The sequence below is a fragment of the Malania oleifera genome, chromosome 2 (assembly GCF_029873635.1).
Source record: "Malania oleifera isolate guangnan ecotype guangnan chromosome 2, ASM2987363v1, whole genome shotgun sequence".
In the NCBI taxonomy this organism is placed as follows: Eukaryota; Viridiplantae; Streptophyta; class Magnoliopsida; order Santalales; family Ximeniaceae; genus Malania; species Malania oleifera.
The window spans coordinates 59,376,262-59,395,237 of NC_080418.1; the positions used below are offsets into that span (position 1 = coordinate 59,376,262).

At 36.3% G+C, this 18,976-nt stretch overlaps 1 protein-coding gene across 3 annotated transcripts; it reads left to right on the forward strand.

The window, feature by feature from the left end:
• Positions 1-237: 237 nt before the first annotated feature.
• On the forward strand, positions 238-18,625 carry LOC131149677 (bifunctional riboflavin kinase/FMN phosphatase-like). Of its 3 annotated transcripts, XR_009135279.1 has the most exons (12): positions 278-648; positions 724-910; positions 9,039-9,169; positions 9,908-9,977; positions 11,567-11,632; positions 12,184-12,338; positions 12,427-12,504; positions 12,830-12,966; positions 13,781-13,873; positions 13,984-14,034; positions 14,171-14,262; positions 18,314-18,411. XR_009135279.1 is itself a non-coding variant. In XM_058100331.1 (11 exons), the coding sequence occupies exons 1-11, from the start codon at positions 504-506 to the stop codon at positions 18,470-18,472; spliced, it is 1,272 nt and encodes a 423-aa protein (XP_057956314.1). In that variant the 5' UTR covers positions 249-503; the 3' UTR covers positions 18,473-18,625. The 3 variants fall into 3 exon arrangements, 2 of the variants coding, with proteins under 2 accessions (XP_057956316.1, XP_057956314.1); XM_058100331.1 differs by lacking the exon at positions 14,171-14,262 and having other exon boundaries at positions 249-648; positions 18,314-18,625; XM_058100333.1 differs by lacking the exons at positions 13,984-14,034; positions 14,171-14,262 and having other exon boundaries at positions 238-648; positions 18,314-18,625.
• Positions 18,626-18,976: the final 351 nt, after the last annotated feature.

Consider the following 18,976-nt stretch of genomic DNA (forward strand, 5'->3'; position numbering starts at 1 on the left):
GAATATTATTTTAAAGAGAGGTCGGGTGAAATAAACATGTTTATGAAAATACGGATTCCTATGTTTCTTGGATTGGTCTTAGGAAAGAAAATTAAATAGTTGACTTGGAAAGTTAATTTATATTTCTGATTTGAGGGATGTTAAATTTAATTTGGGAAAAAGTTATTTTTGATGGGGTGTATATAGTAAGTTATATAGTAAATTTTGTATCTAATATATATATATATATATATATATATATATATATTATTCACTTATTTTTACAATTGTCGTGGTTATGGATCGTAACAAAAAGAGGGAAGGAATTTCAAGCGAGAACAAGAATGGTTTATGCTGTTATTGGCGTGTTGACATTTGATTTCTGAAAAATTTCAAGCGTGCTCCTGCGAGCAACTATACGCTACCAAGAACACAGCATTGTGCCGTTACAATTCCCCGCATCTTCCCTGCATGGGAATCGATCCCTCTGCAGCTGCCTTCTTCTTAAACCCTTCGAGGATAAAATGCCATCATTCGCAATTCACTCTACCCCTCAGTCCTCTTTCTCTCTCTGCTCTGCCATGAGGTGCGCCAAGTGTAAATCTTGCTATGCAGAAACCAAGATTTTGGCGGTTATTCTGGATTTAGATGGCACCCTTCTGAACACAGGTTTTCAGTTCTTCCCCATTATTGATTGGTGTTCATTCTCATTATCAACTGATTTGCTGTTGCTATTTGTGTCAGAGCAAGTTACGAAGGACGTTTTGAAGGATTTCTTATTGAGGCATGGGAAGGTTCTGGACAGGAAGAAGGAAGATGACAGGTTGGGGATGACTCAGAAAGAGTCAGCAATTGCTGTTGTGAAGGATTATGAACTTCCTCTCTCACCTGATCAATTTATCAGAGAAATTACGCCCATGTATCAGGAGAAGTAAGTACCCTAACACCCTCTTGGTCTTTGATCGACTAAGAATTTGTGTAGCCTTTGTCCTATTTTCAGAGTCAAGAACCCTTAAGCCCAAAAAATATTATGGAGAGGAAAGGAAGATGGGAAGGAATTTGCTTTTTTCCATGTCCGGTTATCAAAGGAAATGGAAAGAAAATACAATATGTGACAAATCAATGAACAAAAAATTAAATTTATATATCATTAACATTTGATCTTCCATAACTTTTAATCATATTAGAATATTTTTTTTGATAAATATTTAACTGAAGACATAAAGAGAACATAACAGAAAAAAAATATTTGCCTTTTCCTTTTCTTTCCTCAAACAAAATCCTTGGTTTATGAACCTTAATATTTTTATGTTTTCTTCGATTTCATCAAATTTTTAAAGAAAAACAGTGACCCTGTGTTTGGGAGCTTGGATTTTAAGCTCTCGATTTGGGTTTGTGTGGATATGGATAAAACACGATATAAAATTGCATTGAGTTTCATCCAATTTCACACAAATCCAAATCCAAGCCCCGAAATCCATGCTCGCAAATAGTATTTGAGCGTGACTGAAATCATGACTTGTCTATGGCTTAAGTTTGCTTATTTGGTGTTTTATTCTTGTGGCTAGGATTTTTGATACTATCCATTTCACGGTTATGCTTAAAATGTCATATAGTGTTTAATATTGCTATTGCAAATCTTCAATTTTCAAGATTTCATAGGTAATGACTCTGCCCTGAGGTTAACTAGGTCCTCCATGTTTCCATGAATCCACAATTTCTGTAATTCATGCGTGATATAGAGTCAGGTGTGATAATAACATTATTAAGTAGTGGTTTGGCTTTGCCAATTGAATTAAAAATAGTATGATTTCTCATCTCCTTGCAATGATGGAACCTGGGATCACTGGTTTCCCTTGCTAGTTGAATATCAGCAGCATAAAGTATTAAAAGATGATATTTTTCTCCTCTTCTTTCCACCGGCATTTTGGTTTCTGATCTCTAGTACTAAGTTCTTTTGCCTTTGTTATGCCCTTATTAAAAGAAGAGATGACCTTCTTCTGTGACTTTCCTGGGGAACTTCTATAGTAAATGGAATATGCATACCTGATTAATGCAAAGCCCTGTCATTATGGTGAATTGGTGACCAATATTGTGATTTTGGGGTATGGGCAAGGGAAATTTTCTGAAACAAATCTACATTTTTAGGACTGAAATGCAGCTTGTGGGTTTGATCTTCAGTAAGTCATAAAAAAAAATTATACATTGTTCAAAACAGCATTGATTTACCCCTTTCTTTGTTCAGTATCTGTAGAATTTTGCTGTTGCTTGGTTGTAGTTGCTTTTACGTGAAGTTACTACCTTTTTGTAAATTACCCACCCTTATCTTCTTTGTTGTTCTTTTCTTGTTTAGTAAATGGAGGTTTACTCCTGCCCTTACATTGTTAGTAAAAGTTATGTATCTGTGTTCAAGTGTGCATGCATGCGCATGAGAGAGAGAAGGCAAAATATATTAAGAAAAAATTGATTTTATACATCATTAACTTTTGGTTTTTCTTAATTTTTAATCATATTAAAAGAATTTTTTAGTTTTAGTAGCATTTGATATTGAGAGGAAATGTAAGGGAAATAATTTTCCTTCTTATTTGGCTTTCCTTACATTTCTGCAAAAAATCCTTAGATCCAAGCAGAGCCTTAATATTTGTATATGTTCTTCAACTGCTTCAATATTTTAAAGAAAAATAGCAAGGGCGATTGAAACCATGACTTTTCTATGGCAAAAAGCTTGCTTGTTTGGTGTTTTTTGCTTGTAGCTAGGATCTTGGACGCTACTCATTTCCATGGTTATGCTTAAAATGTCATGTAGTATTTAATATTGACATTGTGATTCTTAAATTTTCAAGATTTCATAGGCAATGGCTCTGTCCTGAGGGTTAACTAGGTCCTCGCATGTTTCTACGAATTCACAACTTTTGTAACTCATGCATGATTTAGAGTGAGGTGTTTTACAGTAGGATGTTTTTAATTGTGGAAAGCTCATGGTTCTTTGTGATACCAACATTTTTAAGTAATGGTTTGGCTTTGCCAATTGAACTGAGAAATCAAATAGTATGATTCTATCTCCTTCAAGTGATGATACCTGGCATCACTGGTTCCCCTTGCTGGTTGAACTTTAGCGCATAAAAACTAAAGGATGAGCATTTTCTCCTCTTCTCTCCTCTGGGCTATCTGGTTTCTAATCTCTAGTGCTATGTTCTTTGCCTTTGTTGTGGCCTTATTAATTAGAGGGAGGGCCTTCTTCTATAACTTTCCTTGAAAACTTCTATTGTAAATGGAATATGCAGTCCTGATTGTTGCGAGGCCTATCATTTTGGTGAATTGGTGACCAATATTGTGATTTTGGGGTATGTGCAATGAAAGTTTTCTGGAACAAATCAACATTTTTAGGACTTTGAAATGCAGCTTGTGGTTTTGACAGTAAGTCATAAAAAATTATGATTTTTTAAGGACAGTACCCTTTTCCTTTGTAAAGAATCAGTAGTATTCTGCCATTGCTTGATTGGAGTAGTTGCTCTCATGTGAAGATTGCTACCTTTTCGTTAATTACACAACCTTTTCTTCTTTGTTATTCCTTTCCTGTTTGGTAAATGGAGGTTCCCTCCTGTCCTAACATTGTTAGTAAAAATTATGTTTTTGTGCTCATGTGTGCGTGTATATCCATGAGAGAGAGAATGCAAACATATGAAGTGAGGGGCTTGGGGGCCATGAAAAGCTTTCAAGGACCTAATTACTTTAGTTTTCATAGCCCTATTTGTTAAGAATCAACCTCATTGTTGGGTTAGAAAATCTAAGAGCCCCTGTGCCTTAGGTTAACTGGATGTTTTGACTCAAATATTTTGTGAATGGCTGAATGAATTGGCCTTGAGTTCTGTATATTATATATAGACTTTACAAGAATGCTATACATGGAAATTAAATAAGGTCTAGCATGATTCTAGCCCTATACAAGTAAATTATAATCTATCAAACCCTATACATTACATGCTAACTGTACAAAATAGTGAATTGAAATATAAGGAAATAAATGTGGGCTGAAGTAAGGAAAGAAATGTTTTGCTTTGCTGTTTGCTGTTTTGTTGACAACCCCCCTTAAATTGATGCAGGTTGATCAACAAGCATCAATTTGCTACTTAGGGAGCAATGTCAATGACGAGTGAGGGCCTTGGTGAAGATATCCACAATTTGTAATTCAGTGGAAATGTGTGGAAGAGTGATAACATGAGCTTCAAATGCTTCACGGATAGAGTGACTATCGACTTCAATATGCTTTGTGCACTCATGATAAATAGGATTGGCCGTGATCTAAATAACACTCGTATTATCGGCATGTAGAGGTGTAGGATTGGTCTTAGAAAAATCTAGCTCAGAAAGCAAGCATCGAAGCCAAATAATTTCAAAACAAGCAAAAGACATCGCCCAGTATTCAGATTCCGTCGATGACCTAGAAACTCTATCTTGTTTCTTACTCCTCCAAGAGATCAATGCATCACCTAAGAACACACACCAACTAGTGATCGAGTGACGTGTATCCGCATAACCAGCCCAATCAGCATCGCTATAAGCAGCAAGGCGAGTAGAATTGCCTGCAGGAAAGAATAAACCACAGGCAGAAATGCCCTGAACATAGCGTATGATCCTATGGATAGTAGCCAAATGAAGATGATGAGGAGTCTGAAGAAACTAGCTGACTTGTTGTACAGCAAAAGAAATGCCTGGTCTACTAACGGTAAGATAGACAAGACTAGCCACCAACTTCCGGTATAAACTGGGATCAGCAAATAAGTCACCCTCCTCTTTGCGAAGCTTGAAATTTAATTTCATGGGAGTATCAACAGAATTACCCTTCTGAAGGTCAGTTGTGACCACCAAGTCACTAGCATACTTATGTTGATTGAGTGAAATACCTGAGGGACTACGATTCACCACATGACTAAGAAAATATGTGAGAGACCCAAGATCTTGAGCTGAGCAAGTAAAGCAGAATTGGAACCAGTAATCACAATATCATCAACATAAACCAAAAGAACAACAATACCCATGTTTGATTTTCGAAGAAACAATGAAGTGTCATACTTGTGCATTTTGAATGAAAATTGTAATAAAGTGGTGCAAAATTTATCAAACCAGGCCCTTGGAGCTTGTTTGAGACCATAAAGAGAACGACGAAGCTTACACACATGTGAAGTCGGAGAGGGAAACAAGCCCGGGGGTGGCTTCATATAAATACATTCTTTAAGATCCCCGTGAAGAAAAGCATTCTTGATATCCATTTGATGTAGTGGCCACTCACTGGAAGTAGCAATAGCCAGAATCGTACAAATAGTAGTCATCTTAGCCATAGGAGCAAAGGTATCTTCATAATTGACACCATATTCCTGATTATTACCAAGTGCAACAAGGCGAGCTTTGTAACAAGCCAGACTTCCATTAGATCGGACCTTGTCTGACAGTCTGAGTAAACCCATTTACAACTGAGAGGAACAATGGTGGGAGGACAAGGCTCAATGTCTTAGGTGTGATTGGCCTCTAGAGCGGCAATTTATTCTTGCATAGCTTGTTGCCAACAATCATGCTTGGCAGCGTGTGAGTAGGAAGTGGGAATATCTAAATTGGACAATGCAGCAATAAGATTTGAAACAGAGTTACCAGAACTTGAAGAGGGAAACCCATGCCTGTCCGGGGGGTACAGACTCTTGAAAAGAGCGACGTACCAAAGACTTTGGAGGTGCTGCAACTGACTGAATCTGGAGCATGGTAGGATCAGAAATCGGATGAGCTACCGGAAGAAATGCATGTACGATGTAATGTAGGATCATAGAAAACAAATCCCTTTTGACACACATTGTATCCCAAGAATGCACATCGAACATATTGAGCAGATAATTTATGTCACTTATGAGGAGGTAAATGAACAAAACATACACAACCAAAGGTACAGAGGTTATTGTAACTAGGTTGCTTAGAAAATAAACGGAAATAGGGAGACTCCATGAGTAGAACTTGAGAAGGTAAACGATTAATCAACTAAGTAGCAGTTTTCAGAGCCTCAACCCAAAACAAGGATGGAATAAAGGATTCCAGCAAGAGAGTACAAACCACATCTAAGGAGATGACGATTTTTCTGTTTGGCTACTCCATTCTGTTGGGGAGTAGCAGGACATGAACGTTGATGAAATATGCCTTTAGAAGCCAAAAATGCCTGAAACTCAGTAGACACATATTCACCACCAGAATATGTGCGTAATGTCTTAATAGAAGCAGAAAATTGATTGTCAACATACGCTAAAAACTCAGTGAAAGTACGAAAAACCTCATTTAGAGCGAAGAAAGTGGACTCAAGTAAATCTATTATGATCATCAATGAAAGTCACATAGTATTTAAATTTTTCATGTGAACTAACCAGGAAGGTCCCCAAACATCACCATGGATAAGCTCAAAACACTGAGAAGCTCTACTAACATGCAAAGGGAAGGGAAGAGTTTGCCTAAACGACGGTGCCACACCATACTAAGATCTGAAACATTATTACAAGCAAAAGATTTAATAGAAGAAACTGGAGAACGTGCTGGAACAGGCAAAAGTAGTGGAAACAAGCACACCCCACTTTAGGTCCCTTCGCGATTGGCTCCCCTATTACCTGGTCCTGCATAACACAACCATTGCCAGAAAAATTAACAGCACAATTTTTATCAACTAATTGACCAATAGAAATAAGATTCGTGGAAATTTGAGGAGCAAGAAACACATTAGTGAACTTAGAAGAGGCGTCTTCGACAGCAACTATTGGCAAAGAACTGCCATTGTCAGTCTGAATAGCAGATTGACTAGCTTTGGGCTTAACATGACACAAGGTAGTGGGATTATTTGTCATGTAATTAGAGGTACCTGAGTCCACATACCAAAAGATTAGCACAATTGTTACCTTGGAGCCCCATTGCTGATAATGCTAAAATTAGCATCTGTTGCACCATTTCGGGTGTGCAGTAATTTGCTGGAGGAGGTGCAGAATAGAGAAGTCACCTGAAGAAGAGCCAAGGGTCGCAAAAGTCATTGTGGGGGGTACACTAACAGAAGTATGGAATGCCTGGTCTTGACGATTCTGTGGGTGGATACGACATTCTTTGATAATTTGACCCTTCTTGCAATAAGAGCAGAATTTTTTGGAACAATTATCAACGATATGTCCAAATTATTTGTAGCAAAAACACTGCAAAGTGCTAGAATGCGTAGGTGGTCCTCGTCGTTGAGCAACATAAGCCACAGGGACAGACTCAGAACTACCATGAGATTGTGCTAGAGTAACTTGAGTACTTAGCCGTTGTTCTTCACGAAGTAACTCACCAAAACAAACATCTAGAGAAGGAACATGAGAGTGATTTAGCAGAGACGAGCGAACAGATTCATACTTGGGGCAGAGTTTCATAAGAAACTGATCACGACAACTAGTCTCGTGAAGATGTTGAATAATGGAAAGAGAAGCCACAGGAACATCTGTAGTAACCAGATCAGAATATTCATTCCAAAGAGTCATAAGCCTTGAGTAATAGTCTTGGATGGAACGATTGTCATGTTGAAACATGGCAATCGCATGCTCTAATTGAAAATGACGGGCACCGTTATCTTGATGATATACTATTTTTAAATAAGTCCACATGGATTGAGCGGTGCGATAAGGTTGCAAGTTGGGGACAATATGTGGCTCAACCGAGCCAAGAAGTCAAGACATAAACCGAGCATCAAGCACAGCCCATGAAGGACAAGCTGCGGACTCCTTGGATTTATCAGGATTGGGTGCACAATCCGTGCCATCAATATCACCCCAAAGTTCTTTTCCTTTCAGGAAAAGTGCAATCTGAAAAGCCCATGTAGAATAATTGTTGCTCGTAAACTTGGCACACACAAGTGCGGGGTTCATGCTAAATAATGGAGAAAATTGAGAAGCCCAAAAAAAAAAAAAACAGATTGTGCTGAAAGAAATAGGCCACCGGAAAATCTAGAAGCCCAAAATAAACAATGCAGGTACAAAGAAAAACCAAGAACAACCTCCCTGCACTAAAAAATTAAATCTTGAACCAAAAAACTGCACTAAAAATTAAATAATAAACCAAAAACCTGCTGTGCCAAGAAGATAAGTGCCAGAAACAGCAACAGAGAGCTGTTGCCTGCTTGTCGAGAGTTACAAACAGCAACAAAAACTGGAGAAGTGGCAAACCAGAAACCTGCTGTGCCTGCTTGCCGAAAGTCACAAGCCTGCTTGCCAAGAGTCACAAACAGCAACAGAAACTGGAGAAATAAGTGGCAAACCAGAAACCTGTTGTGCCTGCTTGCCAAAAGTCACAAACTGTAACAGAAAACTGTTGCCTGCTTGCCGAGAATCACAAGGACATAAACTGGAGGAATAAATGGCAACCCAGAAACCTGCTATGCCGAGGGCCACGCAGCCACAGAAGTACTGAAAGAACAGAGGAAAATTCCAGAAGAGAAAACAAAACCACAACTGCCATGAAACCGAGAAGACAAAAAACTCGAAGGGAAAAAAAAACCTAGCAGTCGGCTAGCTCTAATACCATGTCAAATATTTTGTGAATGGCCGAATGAATTGGCCTTGAGTTCTGTATATTATATATAGACTTACAAGAATGCTATACATGGAAAGTAAATAACGTCTAGCATGATTCTAGCCCTATACAAGTAAACTATAATTTGTCAAGCCCTATAAATGTAAACTAAATATATGCTAACTGTACAAAATAATGAATTGAAATATAAGAAAATAAATGTGGGCTGAAGTAAGGAAAGAAATCTTTTGCTTTGCTGTTTGCTGTTCTGTTGACATTGACATGCATAGTGGCATAAATATATCACAAATATGTTATATTGGCTTTTGGTAAATTAGCTTGTCTTGGTATGGCTTTTTCCTTGTATACACCAATATTGATAGTATTTTGTGAACAACCATACGCTTATGATTCTTTTTCTGTGGCAGCTTCAAAGTTCAAATGCGATTTATTTTATATATATATATATATATATATTTTTTTTAACTTTACCTTTTTAGGTGGGCAGAAGCCAAAGCTCTACCTGGTGCTAATCGCCTTATCATGCATCTCCATAAGCATGGTCTGCCATTTGCACTTGCTTCAAACTCCTTGCGCAAGAACATAGATGCAAAAATTTGTTACCAGCAAGGTAGTTCTTTTTTTGAGTTGTGAAGTAGATGTCAAAATAAATTTTTTTCTTCCTTGCATTGTTTCTTAGTACTATCTTAATTCTGTTTGGTCAAAGTGGCTAATTCACACTGATTACAGAAATGAATATGATGTTTGTTTTGGTAGTTTTCCAGCCAGTACTATCTTATCTATTTTGTTTAACTGTACTGAAAATTTGGGAGAAAATAAAAATAAGATGCACTGTGTGCCCAGGCAAGGTCATGTTCTTTCTAAACGTGGCAGATTCCCTTTCCTATGCATCAAGCATCTGGCTTCTTTTGTGGAAGGTTATACTGCATTCAAAGTGTCATTTTAAGCATGGGGACATAAATGATGTTGACTTCTTTCCTTATCCTTTTGAATGCAACCAAATTTCTCTCTGCTTGGGTTTTAGAGTAAGGATCAAATTAATTGATATTTAGACAATAATTAAAATTTTGGAAAGTTTTTCACTGGTACCATCCATTCGATAACATTTTTGCATGGTTGAACAAATTACCCGGTGAACTATGATATTTTCATAGTGATTGATCCCTCTTCTGTTGGGGTTATGGAAACTGTATCCTGTTTAATTCACATCAAAGGAGATCATTCCTCCCAATTGTTCACTTTGTCCTTTTCTAATTCATCAATTTTTTCCCCCTCTAATTAGTTTATTTATGTGCATTTGTTATGCAAATTTTCTATCTGATTCTGTTAAATAAAATTAACTGTGTAGGCTGGAAGGAATGCTTTTCAATTATTCTTGGGAGTGATCAGGTTAAATCAGGGAAGCCCTCTCCAGATATGTGAGTTATTCGATAATTTTTTTGCTTAGTTTGTGGTACAAAGGATGTGGAAGCCGCAGAGAAATAGATGGGTTTTTGTTAGGTGGTTCTATTGTTCGACTCCCAAATTAGAAGATTTTATATTCATGTCTTTGTAGCCACTCAGCCCCCATGAAAGAGTCACTGGAATTATTGTTAAGAACTGAAACAAGGTCCTCACACAATGTCTGTAGAAGAATTCAAGAATCCTTAATTTACAATGTGAATACTAATGGGCAGTGTTTTAGTAAGGGGAGGCGTTTTACTTTTACCCTGTTAAGGCAAGGCATAAGCCTTTTGATATTTTGATATTTTATTCTAAAAATATAAAATCAATTATATATACGAAAAATAATATAAAATTTATTAAGATAAATTATAAATTATTATTATTATTATTATTTTTTTTTTCTGAATTTTAAACTAAAAAAATCGTTTGTCAAAAATCAAAGCACATTAACCAAAGGTCCAAAGCCGTGTTTTGTTGCTTGCCCACATGAGCGTAATGCTACAGCCACATGGTCTTTCCACATGCTCAAGCTCTTTAGAGAATTGAGACAAGAGTCAGAGACGCTGGCAGACGACCCAATTATCTAGTCGCAGAGAGAGAACGAGAGAGGAAGAGAGACGAACAGCTAGATTGAGGTGGCAGCGCAGTCATCCAATCGGAGGAGCTCGCCGAAGAAGATGACAGTGGCTCTTTGTCCAAGTGATGGAGCACTCGTCAATGGGATGGGAGGAGTCTTCATTCGGTCGATTCTTCGTCCATTCTTTGATAGAAGCACGAACGAAAGGGCTTTTCTGCCCTATGTTGCAGTTTCTTTAATTCTTTTTATATTATTAAAGCAAGCTAAGGGCTGGTCCCAGAATTCGTGTGCCTTCGTCTTTGAGGCGTAGACGATGCGTTTTTTTACGCAGAAATCATACGCATAGCAGGATTTTCGCCTTTTAGCAGCAAAACGCCTCGAGGCGCGCCTCATGTAATAGTGGATACATCGCATATCTGATGCGTAAAGTTTTGCCAATCGCACTTCAATCCCTGATGTTTGAATTTTCGCAAATATGCGAAACTTTATGTGGCTGGCAAATACATGACCATAGTCTCTTAAATTGCTTTTTTTTTTTCTCCTCCAAGCTACAAAATGAGCCTTTATGCGACTCCAAGCTGAGGTGATGAAATTTAGAACAAGGTGGTCCTTGCGAGTATAGCAGCTTGATCTAGAGGTGTCTCGGATTTTTGAAACTAGAGGGGCAAGAAAAACTAGAGGCTCACATGTTTGTTATGTGGGCTAATGTCCCATTAAGCCAGTTTTATGGTTAGGGATGACATTAACTTAGTTGCTGAAACTAAACATTAGGGGTTGAAATGCAATCCAGTTTAACTTCAAGGACTAACTGCACAATATACCTAATGCTAATTTCAAATGCTGTCTAAACCATCACTGGAGTGTTTCCTTGTTCACAGTTTGCCCAGCATGCCCTGAATGTTCACCTGAATAGAGGCAATTCCAGTCCTTCAATTATTTTCCTTTCAAACTTTATATTCTTATGAAGTTCTCTATTTGCGCCAGATTTCTAGAAGCTGCAAATAGAATGGGAGTAGATGCAGGTTTCTGCCTTGTGATAGAAGACTCCTTGTAAGTTGGTCATCTCTTTTTTTCAAAAAAACGTAATTATATTAAGACATATATTCTAAAGATGCTTTATATTCAAATAGTTGGTAGATCAGTTGCCTGTCTCATTGGCTTTTGAAATGAGGCGGACATAGATGGGAGAAAAATTCTGAAATATCCTAACCATGTCTTTGCAGCCATGGATTTAGAGTTTTGGATTTGAAACTGTGTGGATCCGAACAAAATTCTGTATAGAATTGTGTTGTACTTTATGTGGATTCACATAAATCCAAATCCAAGGTTTCAAATATTTGTTCCTGAATGCAGCATAACATTTATTTTAAGACAATTCTAAAACTTCTCATTAGATGCCACCCACTTCTGATGAATTTGACCCAGTCATTCATTTCTCTGGATGCATACAGCTCCCAAAGTATGCCTTCTATGCACATGTACTGCAACAATTACAATTGTACCTGTTGTAGCTGCCAATGTTTTCTCCCTTTTTATGTTATGTGTGGTTCATGTTTCTGAATTAACTAGGAATACTTTTCTTACTCTCCATATTTCAACAGGGTTGGTGTTCAAGCAGCAAAGGCTGCTGGAATGAAGGTAGTAGCTGTTCCTTCCCTCCAAACTGAAGCAGACAGATATTTCACAGCAGATTCTGTGCTTCATTCACTTCTAGAATTTCATCCCGAGTTATGGGGTCTTCCACCATTTGAAGACTGTAAATATGTCTTTCCAATATTTATATATATTTTTAGATAATGTCCAATTTTTCCTAATTTAACATCCGCTAAATTTATGGATTACAGGGGTGGATCATGCATTGCCAATTGAACCTTTCAATCTTCAGGGTCTGTTTAGAAATGGAACGTTGAGTGAATTTGCAGGTTGACTTTTTCTCTTATGTTGATACCAGATATTTTTTATTAATATTAATGTTAGTCTAGGCGAATTTAGGAGCATTACTAGTCTGATTTTTAATTATGTATACTGCCACACTATGGATTGATAGTTTTTTATTTTTAAGTGCAAAACCACCCGTATTTTTCTCCAGCAGAATTGTTGTGAGACTACAGTGATAGGGAAACCTGATGCTTGCAGAAAAAAAAGTGATATAAATGCATTATGCGAATTTGTTAGTGAATGGGAGGCTATGGTTCTCTATTCTGCTCATCTGCATTCTATTTTGCTGAACAAGGGAATTGTGAACAGATGATGGACCATCTGCTTTTCCTGATCAAGTTTGGGGAGTTTACTTTGGTTGGGCTGAAGTTGACATGCACGAGATCTTCAAAGTTGTGGTTGGAATTGGATGGAAACATTGTTTCTGTACTGCTCAGAGGAAAATTGTGAGTAATCAACCCTTGAATTGTTAGTGTTTAACTTCCAAGTGATTCCTTTTTCCAAGGGGTTTTTCAGAATCCAATCATCAATTTTTGTTTTGTTTTGTTTTTGTTCTCATTTTTCATGATTGAAGGACAAACTGATGTCCTTTTATGTTCTATTTTTTAAATTTCCATTTCTCACTAACTTGTGTGCCCAAAGATATGGAGGTTCAATCATTTGATTGTGGTATTTTATACTGTAGACAGTACATGCAGTGGGAATCCACGCATTTCCTGTTCATGTTTCTATTTTCCCTTGACTACTTGGTCTCTTATTAGTTGATTGGAAGAAGCTACATGTACTGCTGTGGAGATTCAATCATTTGATGTTGGTATTTTATACTGTAGAGAGTACATGTAGTGGGAACCCACTCATTTCCTGTTCATGTTTCAATTTTCCCTTGACTACTTGGTCTCTTATTAGTTGATAGGAAGATGCTACGTGAGCTGCACATTTTTTTACAGAATCCTGGCTGGTGATACATTGAAATTAATAAGACTGCTTGTTAATTTTTTTTGTTTTTTTGGGGTGAAATAAAAATATATTTGGTAAACCTATAAAATAATTATGTTGAAAAAAATAAAAAAATATGTATGAGACTTCTTTAGGGGGCATCTTGGTGGAACTTCATGTTTGCTGTGCTAATCCTGCCTTATCATATATTCACTTGTTGCATACGCTAGCCTTGCCTTTGTAAAAATTGCTGGCCTATTCTTAATTATGTTATGGGTTTGTTGATTCAAACTATACATGATGCTTTTGTGTGCTCTTTTGCAGCAATTATGTTTGATTGATGGAAGCGATGACCTTGTATGCAATCAAAAAATGCAACTATTGCTGGTTGGGTACATCCGGGGATTTAGCAGTGAGGTAATTAAATTCTTTCTATAATCTATATAATTACTAACATAGAAGATGTAAAACAAGCACAAACGTAAATACATGCATATATGATACAATTTTTTTGATTTTTATATCAGTGTGCAGGCATGAAAAGGGGTAGGAGTAGACCTAAAATAACTTGGAATGAGGTACTGAGGAAGGATTTAATAGCCCTTAATCTAATAAAGAAAAATTCTCTTGATTGGTTGAATTGGTGGAAAAGGATTCATGTAGCGGGCCCCACCTAGTGGGACTTATGGTATGTTGTTGTTATTTGTTGTGCAGGGAGGTTTTAGCAGTGTCTCCTCTGAAACTTGGATGTTGTAGCAATGATCTCTAGGAGTGTAATCAGTTTGGTTCGGTCGTTTTTTGCGCAGGTTCAACACTTAAACCAATTTTGTCGGTTTGAAATTTTTATGAACCGAATTGAACCGAAATTGCCTAAAAATAGAACCAAACGAACTGCCTATTCTCGGTTCAGTTCAGTTCAGTTCAGTTTTGTTGGTCGTTTTGGGTCTCTTGGTCGCTTTTTATTGAGCCTTAATTATGCTTGTTAAAATTAAAAACTAACCTTCTTAAACTTATGTCAATTTAATAAAAAAATTTGCTCAATGAAATTTTTATTCAAACAACAACTAAATATGCCTCTTAATAATGAATTTTTGAATTGAATTTTTTGGAAAATGTTTTAGCTTCAAAACTTATTTGCAAATAAATCCTTGTTGTCACACTAGAAGCATTATGAACATTGAAATAACAAAATAGGAAGAAGATGTTCTCCTATCACAAAATTATGCTTCTTTTATAAACTAAGCTTATATAGGTTGTTTCTAGGGTAAAGCACACTAACCTCTCTTGAGATTGACAAAAAGGCGTAGACCTTCCTTGATGTTTCACAAATACTACAAACCTCTCTTGAGATTTGAGAAAAAGATGTGGAACTCCTCTTAGATTTTAGAAATCCCATGGACCTTCATTAAGATTTGATTCTCAGGACACTTATACTCTCTCCCTAGCTTGTCTTTTTGCCAAAAATTTTGGGAAATTTGCGTCTTTTTGCCAAACCTCAAGGCGGGTAGTGGGATTTTTGAAATGGTTTGCACTTGTTTGGCCGACATATAGATTGGTCTTGTATCTACACCTTGTTTCACGAGTGCTTGAGAGTTGACCTGCTAACTTGAAGCTAGTACAGCCTTGGACACTAATAGGTAAACATATCTCAATACTTCTGTAGATCAAGCACTTTTAGGCCAATTATGAATACACAATTTATCCTTATCCTTACCATTACAATTGCCAAGCACTAATAACCTTGTGATATATACAATTAAGTGCTTTAACAACTTCTTCATATGATGCACTCCACTGATTAAGATCAAGAGCTTTATATTGCAAGGGTTCAGTTTTCCTCATTGGTGGTTGGTAAAAGTGAGCATGAGATTCATCCGTTTCTATAGGGTTAATGACTAAGTACTTTGCAAGCCCTTTTGTATGATATTGCTGAATTTTGACAAGATCTTATGAAGTCTATTGTTATTGCTCTATCAGTTAGTAGTTACCTAGCAACAATATGTTTTAATCCTATATGTGTACATTTTGCATTATAGACTTTACTATAAGCTTTAGTCAAATTGGTTTTACTATGACAGTGTATTGGCAATAGTGCTGCCAGTTTTGGCCACATTGGAATTTCAGTTGATAAATTCTTTAAGTCATGCCACTTATTTATTCGAAGAAACTAAATCACAAACTCAGCTACTATAATTGAGTTAGTTGTCTAGGTTTGTGTCTTACAAATCCAATTAGATCATCTCTTGCACTCGTTGATATGACTTTTTTGTATGATACATCTCTCAAACTTGTTGTGTATGATCATCTTGATCTTTCACCCAATTAGATCTATAAATACTTCTAAAATTGAAGGATAACTACAAAAGTATAAACTGTAATTTACTATTTTTTTTAAATATTTTAATATTCTACTCATTGAGTGAATAAGATGTGGATTACTAGTATATTGACTAAGTTTACTAACAAAAAATGCAAGATTAGGTGTGGTAGTAGATATGACATATGTAAGACACCTAACTATAGCATGCTCCATAAGGTTACAACTTCATTGTATTTTTATAATCTTACACAAGAACCAAATGGATGATTAGAAAGGTTGAAATCCAATTGACAAACCATTTCGAGTTGAATCTATTTTCATAGTAGTTGCATCTCTAGATCCCAAAATTGAATTAATTTCTATTGACTCATTAGCAGGGGTGAGCACAATTTGGTGAAAACCGAATTACCCGAATTAATCGATCCAATTCGGTCGGTTCGGTCCAGTTAAAATATAATTCGATATGGTTTGATTTTAATTTTAGTTAAAAATAGGTTTTCGATTTTTAGTTCAGCTTGGGATAAATTTAATTTTGGTTAACCAAATTAACCAAATTATATAATAATAATTAATAATTATATATAATTTATATAAATTATCTAATACCTCTAACGAGTTATCATTTGGATTTTAGGGTTCCATAGTTGATAATTCCATTCCAATTTCTAGCCTCCAGCAGCCAGCCAAAGCCAGCCTCCAGGTTTCATGGTCCACTGCAGTCCCTGACTCTATAGTCCACACTCCAAATTAGCAAATCCGAACTTCCATGGCCACCATTTGACTAATTGACTTCGCGACTTCACTCGTTGTGGCTGCTGCCTCGCCCTTGGTCCCTTGCCGTCGCTGAAGTCCTCACTTAAGTTGATTCGCCCTTGTCGTCTCATCACCCTAGGACCTAGCCGCCTGAGTCACCTCGCCCTCATTGTGGTCGTCGTCTCTCACCGCTTAGCCTTCGATCAATCGATCCTCCCTCATCGTGGTCGCCATCTCGCTCTCATTGTTGCTGTCACCTCTTAGTTAGCCTTTGTTCAATCGATCCTCCCTCGCCGTGGCCGTCGCCTTGACCTTGCCATGGCCATCACCTTTTATCGGCTGACTTCCCCTTCGTTGATGGCTGACTTCTCCTTCCCTTACTCTTGTGAGTCTGTGACTTGTGAGTTGTGATCATGTATGATCTTATCTCTCAGCCTCAAAATCATCTTTTGGTCTCAAAATCAAAATTCTCAAAGTATATTTGGGAAAGGTCCGAAAGGGAGAGGTATGCAATTCTGGTTTGGTTGAATTTGGTTTACCGAATTAACTAAGAATTCGATTTGGTAAGTTAATAAGGCTAGTTCGGTCAGTTTGGTTTTGAAAAATTCTTAATCGATTTTTTTCGGTTAATTCGGTTAATTAACTGAATTGCTCGAACTGGCCGAATGCTCACCCCTAAAGGTTCTACAACCAAAAACCTATGAAGTCTTATTACATTCAACTGCTCTTGCTCATAATGATTTAATATTAGGTTGTGGAAGTTTAAATATGTCTCCGCAGCCTCAAACTCTAAGATCACTTAAATCATATTTCTATTGTAGATTTGCATCTAAAATTCATAAAGAGTAACATGAGTATTCTTGTGAGGGATTTTATTAAGAATATGGTATGCAGATAAGATAGATTCATGTTGAAAACATTTACAAATACTTAAATTATTAAACATTGCATTTACTATTTCTATTAGTTTCGTTTCACCCCCCACCCCTTTACTGCCACTTTATTTACTGCCCTATTTAGTATGTTAACATATTCACAACACAATGAAAAATGATATTAACATCATTTTCGGATCTAAGACATTTATTTTGTTACTTGATAAATTTTCTACTTCATTTTAATATTATTTTAAATTTATCTTACATTTTATCTTTACCATGTAGCATGTAAACATAGCAATATTTAGAAAAATCATCAATATAAATCCAAAATATTTCTTTCCTCATTTGATTGAATTGCAAAAGGAAAAAATTTAGTGGATTATTTATGATTGTTACTCATTATTTTTTTAACAAAATTTTGACAAAATTATAAAAAATACTATTAGTACTTAAGATGATAACCAAATTGACTCAACCATAAAATGAGGTAAGTTAGTATATCTTCATAGTTGTTGATTTTTTTTTTTGCTTCATAGTTGATGATTTTCTTTTGTATTGAATTAAGCTTCCTAGGTTCAGTTGTAACTGGAAAAAGTTAGTTGGTTTTTATGATTTTAACCTATTGTTTCTACAACAAAATTTTGACAAAAGGATTAATTTAATTGTGTTGGTTTTCAGTCTTCTAACACAGTTAAAATTAATAGACTTATTAGTAGCTAACAAAAAGTTTGTTGGTTTAATTGAGTTCGACTCCCCAAAAAAAGGTATCATTAAAAATCTAAAATCATAAGTTATTGTGATTAACTATATTATGTTACTCTATAATATTATGACATTGAAAGGATTGTTCTCTCTTTATTTGTCTAAGCTTTTTTATAATAAGTTATTTGTTTCCAAGTACAGGGGAAAACCATGGTTGATACAGAAATTCTTGAAGAAGATATGTCCATTGCAAATGCAGCTTTGAATTTGCCCATGTTTGCAGGTCTTAAGCATGTGCCTTCTTTCTCAGAAGCTTCTCTTGTAGGCTCTGCTGTCTGTGATGATAAAGAACAGGGGTGACTACCTATTTTATTTTTTTTTCTTGTTCCAAAGCACCCATTACAGTCCATTGTTTTGAGTGTTATTAGCTTTGTGCGCAAGAAATAAATTCTCCAGCTAAACAAATTCTGCTAGTTATTCCCTAATTAATAAAAAGAGGGCATGTTTCAATCAGGAAGGTTGGTTGCTTTACTTATTTTTTATTTTTGCTTGGGTGGTTAAATGAACTATCTTTTTTGGATGGAAAATACTGCAATTGTTCTTTCTCATATCCAGTCATTGCATATTTACACATTTTCATATGAAATAATGACTAGAGGAATTCGAATTGGAATTTTGGGCCTTGAGGTTGTGGTTTTTTTATCACTTTGCTCCCAAATGAGATGATGGGGGTTGGAATGGGGTGTTTAGTTGACTCATGCTAGGATGGCTGTTCAATTGGCCAACCTAGCTGTCCAAAAGAGAAAATGCTGCCATTCCAATCCTAACAATCTTAAACCACTGCTTGAGTTCCCTTTGGTAAGT

What these genes read in the sequence shown, in the direction of transcription:
- LOC131149677 (XM_058100331.1), top strand. Translation starts at nt 504, where the DNA reads ATGCCATCATTCGCAATTCACTCTACCCCTCAGTCCTCTTTCTCTCTC. An exon ending in TGGCACCCTTCTGAACACAG is followed by an intron (nt 649 to 723) that starts GTTTTCAGTTCT and finishes TATTTGTGTCAG; the next exon opens with AGCAAGTTACGAAGGACGTT. An exon ending in CTAAAATAACTTGGAATGAG is followed by an intron (nt 14,035 to 18,313) that starts GTACTGAGGAAG and finishes TTCCAAGTACAG; the next exon opens with GGGAAAACCATGGTTGATAC.